The sequence below is a fragment of the Musa acuminata genome, chromosome BXJ1-10 (genome assembly GCF_036884655.1).
Source record: "Musa acuminata AAA Group cultivar baxijiao chromosome BXJ1-10, Cavendish_Baxijiao_AAA, whole genome shotgun sequence".
NCBI lineage: Eukaryota > Viridiplantae > Streptophyta > Magnoliopsida > Zingiberales > Musaceae > Musa > Musa acuminata.
The window spans coordinates 34,015,973-34,021,577 of NC_088336.1; the positions used below are offsets into that span (position 1 = coordinate 34,015,973).

The 5,605-nt window shown below is 43.9% G+C and overlaps 2 protein-coding genes across 4 annotated transcripts; both read left to right on the forward strand.

The window, feature by feature from the left end:
- The first annotated feature begins 499 nt into the window (after positions 1-499).
- LOC103969552 (universal stress protein PHOS32) lies at positions 500-1,503 on the forward strand. The gene is made up of 4 exons (XM_009383114.3): positions 500-795; positions 882-991; positions 1,083-1,201; positions 1,274-1,503. The coding sequence occupies exons 1-4, from the start codon at positions 615-617 to the stop codon at positions 1,350-1,352; spliced, it is 489 nt and encodes a 162-aa protein (XP_009381389.1). The 5' UTR covers positions 500-614; the 3' UTR covers positions 1,353-1,503.
- A 146-nt stretch (positions 1,504-1,649) lies between these two features.
- Positions 1,650-4,386, forward strand: LOC103969553 (syntaxin-112). Of its 3 annotated transcripts, none has more exons than XM_065085015.1 (3): positions 1,650-2,369; positions 2,871-4,018; positions 4,105-4,386. In XM_065085015.1, exon 2 carries the CDS (start codon positions 2,897-2,899, stop codon positions 3,812-3,814), a length of 918 nt encoding a protein of 305 aa, XP_064941087.1. In that variant the 5' UTR covers positions 1,650-2,369; positions 2,871-2,896; the 3' UTR covers positions 3,815-4,018; positions 4,105-4,386. The 3 variants fall into 3 exon arrangements, with proteins under 3 accessions (XP_064941087.1, XP_064941088.1, XP_064941086.1); XM_065085016.1 differs by having other exon boundaries at positions 1,650-1,810; XM_065085014.1 differs by having other exon boundaries at positions 1,650-4,018.
- Positions 4,387-5,605: the final 1,219 nt, after the last annotated feature.

Genomic DNA, 5,605 nt, shown 5'->3' on the forward strand with positions numbered 1-5,605 from the left:
GGAATCATTCCTAAGTCTGCATTCAGATCACCTGACCAATGGCTTCAATTTCAATGGTGACAACTTTGGTTGGTACAGTTAATCTCAGCAAATAGAAAAGTAAAGCTTTGACTTTTCCTATGCCAAACTAGTGAAAATAACACTAAACCAATAATTGCTAGCAACAAAAACTCACGAAAACCATGTCAACTGTGATCAGAAACGGACACGCTGATATCAATGCATGCGCTATATTGGTGTCCTCATAGCTGGAAAGAACAAAAAACCATAATGGTTGAATGTTAAAGGGATAAACTTTGAATGCTTCAACTCATATGCGCCATCGAGAGTGACAATAGGTTCAGTGTTTCCTTCTGTTCATTGGCTGATTAGACCAGCATGCGCCCACAGATTCATCCACAAAACCATGTGGTATTCCTCCAGTCTTCTTCGACTAGTGGAGAGCATGAATACCGACTGTTTTCCAAGTTGATTATTGATTCAATATAAAAGTAGTGCTTCCCAGTTGGATGCTCTTACACCCTTTCCGATTGGCTTTCCTCTCCAAGAGGCTGAACTGTGACAAGACTTCCTTCCGAAGCTGAGAAGCCCCCCTGAGAGAAGTAAGGAAGAAGATGGCGGCAGAAGGGAGTCGCACGGTGGGGATCGGGATGGACTACTCACCGACGAGCAAAGTGGCAGTCCGATGGGCCGTCGACAACCTCGTCTGCGCCGGCGACCATGTCGTGCTGATCCATGTCCTGTCCAAGTCTGATCACCACACGGAGAAGCAGCTTTGGGAAGAACATGGATCACGTACGTCTCTCCCCCTGCCCCGATCTCCTCTCTCGTATGCATCTATGAACGAAAACTTCCTTGTGTTGACTCGTTTCATCCTCTAGCTCTGATTCCTCTTGGTGAATTTGAGGACATGAACCTGACGGTGCGATATGGGATCAGCCCGGACGGCGAGGTCTTGGATATCCTGCACACTGCATCCGAGACCAAAGGGGTATTATTGTATACTCGTTCCGGTCCAAGAACCGCCGAGCAAAATCCAGTCGAACGATCTGCAGCTATAACACACGGCTCATCTTCCGCAGGTGAAGGTGGTCTCGAAGATCTACTGGGGCGATCCGAGGGAGAAGATCTGTGATGCAGTGGAGGAACTGAAGCTGGACTCACTCGTGGTCGGGAGCAGGGGCTTAGGAGCCATTAAAAGGTAGATTGCTCGCTTCTTCGTTTACAAGCTTTAATCCTCTCCAAATCTCTGAGCCGGTGATCACTGATGCAGAGTGCTGCTCGGGAGCGTTAGCAACTACGTCGTCGTCCACGCGACCTGCCCGGTCACGGTTGTGAAGTCGAATGCCTGATTCGCTGTGGCGTTCTCCCTAAGACAAACCTGTTTGCTTGCTTTGGTGGAAGAACATTTAGCTCCTCATGCTTTACTTGCTTTCTTTGGAGAATAAGCTTCAGTGAGCAAATATTACCGATTTAATGGATGTGTTTCTTGGATTGTCTTAATCGTATTCATCATTCTCATGCAATACCAGAATAGAAATGCTACAGAAATATCCTTACAGAACTTATTGGAAGCCTCAATTCTTCGGGCTGCTGCCTTAAGCCCGGCATCACATATAACGCCAAGAGAAGTATGATTGTTGTATGCCTGCGACAAGTTGACTTTTTTGTTTGACTTGTAGTCTTCTGGAGAAGCTGTCTGATACATGGTTGTGATGACTGTGTGCATAATCTAAAACCGATCATCCGATGACATTACAGGAGATTACAGAGGATCTTTGTGTTGTCTGTGGATAGAGCTTGGCAGTAGGTAGGCATGCTAATTTGGATCATGTCTTAATGACTTCAACTTCAAACTTGTAGATAGAATGAATGTGTATTGATGTATATCTAAGTGAATACATATATATATATATATATATATATATATATATATATATATATATATATATTCCCTAAATAAGAGTTTGTATTAAAAGTGAATGTATAATTCAACATCCATTTGTTAATATGATGACACAAGTTTTGACTTTGCACACCTCAAGTGGGTCCCTGACCAACCTCCGCCGTTGGATTGCCACGTGGAAGCACGGGAACGCATCTAGTGTTTGGTTATGGAATGGGCCCGTCTAAATAGCGTTTTTGTTTCCATTATTATTACTTATCGTTATTCCTTCCCGTCTTCTCAGTTTACCGCCTTCATCTCCAGTTTGAAACCATAACATAACCGAAGCCCATTTGGAAACTTCCCTCTTTCTCGCTCTCCTCCTCTGCTCCTTCGCAAACGATGTCGTCTCCTGGCTGAAACCCTAGCTCTGCTTCGCTTGTTGGAGTTCTTGGCGGACGAGGCTTTGTTCGTCTCCCTCAGGGTGACTGATTCCGTTCGGTGGTTCTTCGCAATTTCGTTTTGTTGTTTTCTTTAATTGCGATCCTCTCTGATGTTTGATTCGATCGGGCGGTGCGTTCTTGAACCCCTTTGCTTCAGTTCTCGAAGCAGCTTTCGCCCGAGGAAGCGAATTCTCGTGGAAGAGATCGCCTCTTGGGGTTCTTGGAGGCGGCTTTGCCGAACCGCCACCACTTTATGAAAAGCCTTCTTTTGCTTCTGTGGGTATTGATGCATCTTTATCTGTTGTTCTCCTTGATTTCGACCCAGTCGGAAGATTCACTTTCGTTGCTCCGTGTGTTCTTGAATCGTTTTGCTTCATTTCTTGATGGACCATCGGGGTTGAATTCGGGTTCTTTAGTGAACGATCGACCAACGCTTTGATCGGTGTAGCAAAATTAAAATTTGTTCTCTTCCTTCCAGTTTTTTTCTTGAATTTTTATTGTTTTGTCTTCGGTTTCGATGGTTTACGATGGGTTTCTTGCAGGTCGGCGACGAGGAGCTGCTCCGAAGATGAACGACCTTATGACCAAGTCTTTCATGAGTTACGTGGAACTCAAGAAGCAGGCGCTGAAGGATCTCGAGGCCGGGGCGGATGACCCACCGAAAGTCGAGGCGGCGGCCGGCGGTCTCACCCGCATGGAAGAAGAGAACCTTGCTCGCTTCTTCAGCGAGATCGGCGGGATCCAGTCCGAGATGGACGACGTCTCCAGCCTCCTCGTCGATCTCCGCTTCCTGAACGAGGAGTCCAAGTCCGCCCACAGCGCCAAACTCCTCCGCGGCCTGCGGGATCGCATGGACGCCGACGTGGTGGCCGTCCTCCGCAAGGCCAAGGCCATCAAGGTCCGGCTGGAGTCCCTCGACCGCTCCAACGCCGCCAACCGTGGTGTGGCGGCGTGCTTCACCGAGGGCAGTCCCGTGGACCGGACACGGGTGTCGGTGACCAATGGCTTGCGGACCAAGCTTAGGGAGACGATGAATGGGTTTCAGCTGTTGCGGGAGCGCATAGTTTCCGATCACAGAGAGGGCCTGAAGCGGAGGTACCTCAACGCCACGGGCGAGGCCGCGACCGAGGAGGCGATCGACAAGATGCTCTCAGGGGCCAGCCAAGTCGGGCTCCTGGACAACAAGGGCGAAGTGGACTTGGAGGTATTGGAGAGGCAGAAGGCGGTGAGCGACATACAGAGGAGCTTGATGCAGCTGCATCAGGTCTTCCTCGACATGGCGGTCATGATGGAAGGGCAGGAGGATCAACTGAACGACATCGAGGAGAATGTGGCCCGGGCGAAGGATTACATCAGTGGGGGAACCGACCGCCTCGTCTCTGCCAATGCAATGAGGAAGAGGAACAAGAAGTGCGCTTGCTTGGTTTGTGCTCTGCTGCTGGTTGTCATCTCGGTTTGCTTGGTTCTTATACTCACGGATCCTTAAACACACGCCCATGAATTCGAGGATGCTGATAGTATAGATTGGTCGGTACGTTTTGCTTTACCTTTTGCTTTTTGTGCTTGTCTTTTTCTCATTCTTGCGGAAGACCTTTCGTTATCCAAATTGCAGAGGAACTGTAATAACCTGAGTCACGTGAATGCGATGGCTGATGCTTATGACTGTGGAACATGATGAACTTACACGGATGTAAGATAAGTAGTTGTTGTTATTTTGTTAGGTGTTCAAGTTCTTTATGGATTTGGTGACATAATCTTGTTTGAAACACAATCTAGAATCTATGAGTGAGAAATCTCTCAAGGCAAAGAGAGCTTTGAAGAATTAGGGACAAAGATATGGTAATAGAAGACATCGCAAAGCAGACATTAGCCACAGATAAAAGAGTACGAGGTATGCTTTATTCGGAAGTATCGGTATGGGAAAGACTCAGGACTTGTGGATACAATTATAGTTAATTTATTATGGAAGGACTCAGAACTTAATTGCAGAGAAATGTTTTCTCACAGGTCGTGTAAATGGATAATGTAATTATGTGCATGTTTTATATGGGAGAAGAAAGCTTTGGTACCAAAAGAATAAATAAAATATAATATATATCTGATTTGGGTTAGGATATCTCTTGGAAAGGTAATGAATGTAAGTATATATATAGTGTGTTAAGGAAAATAGAGAATCTTCAAAACTCATGACTATTATTGAATATTAAAATTTATAAACTTTTAGACTCTTGATGATCTCTGGCCCTCTCTACTTTTATCTCTGACTTTCAAATTATATATTTAAAATATTATATTAACTTTATATACATATATTTAAATATATATATATATATATATATATTAATATATACATCAATCCTAACAAAATATTAATATATTTTTAGTTATTCATCAACTGTTTAATTTAAATGATCCCATAATTATTAGTTACAGATTTTATAGGATTTTCTTGCTAAGACCGAGTCTAGTAAACGATAATGATGTTTTGTGATTTCAAAATTGACTAAGTAATAGTTTAGGACGATCTTATATTAATTAATGATGATGGGATTGCGTGCTCTCAGAGACAACCAAAAAAACAAAGGAAAAGAAGATGACGACGCCACTGCGAGAAATTTGTCCTGCCATAGAACAACAACAGAAACAGAAACTTCATTGATCTAACGTCAAAACTATCTCCAAGATCGACAATTAATGAAATCGTAAGAACTGCCATTAAGTCATTCACCGTCGATTAATGAAATAGTGCATGATTATATAATTTTTTAAATAAATAACAAATAATAAAAAAATATATCGGATGAGATTTCGAATCTCTATCATTTAATAAGTAAATTTAGTATTTAAGATATAAAATATATATTAAAATTTTATAATATATCATAATTAGATAAATATTTAAAATATATTAGATGGATTGCGATCTCACTTTTAGGTCTCGACATCCTGCGGCTCTGACAGCACCCCTATTTGAAGCAATCAACCGTCCATATTTATTGACTTAGGATCCACGAGGTCAACGACCAGATAACAAAAAATAACGGACGTCGGTTCGCTTGCGAGTGAAGCGTTTCGGCAACCGGGGGGGGCGGCACGTGGTCGCAAGTATTCCAGACCGGCTCATCTGACGCGTACTTGAATGTGAGCGGGGCCCATCGGGGTGGCCCTCGTCTTCGTCGTTTCCTTTTATTTTTATTTATTTATTCTGATTTCTTTTTCCTACTCCCCCGAGTCAAGTCCACCGGCGAGAGACTTCAATAAAGACGGCAGAGACTCG

Excerpts from the sequence above, each read along its gene's own strand:
- LOC103969552 (XM_009383114.3), top strand. The coding sequence starts at position 615 with ATGGCGGCAGAAGGGAGTCGCACGGTGGGGATCGGGATGGACTACTCA. Across the intron at positions 992-1,082 it reads CTGCATCCGAGACCAAAGGG|GTGAAGGTGGTCTCGAAGAT; the intron begins GTATTATTGTAT and ends CATCTTCCGCAG. Across the intron at positions 1,202-1,273 it reads GGCTTAGGAGCCATTAAAAG|AGTGCTGCTCGGGAGCGTTA; the intron begins GTAGATTGCTCG and ends TCACTGATGCAG.
- LOC103969553 (XM_065085014.1), top strand. The coding sequence starts at position 2,846 with ATGGTTTACGATGGGTTTCTTGCAGGTCGGCGACGAGGAGCTGCTCCG.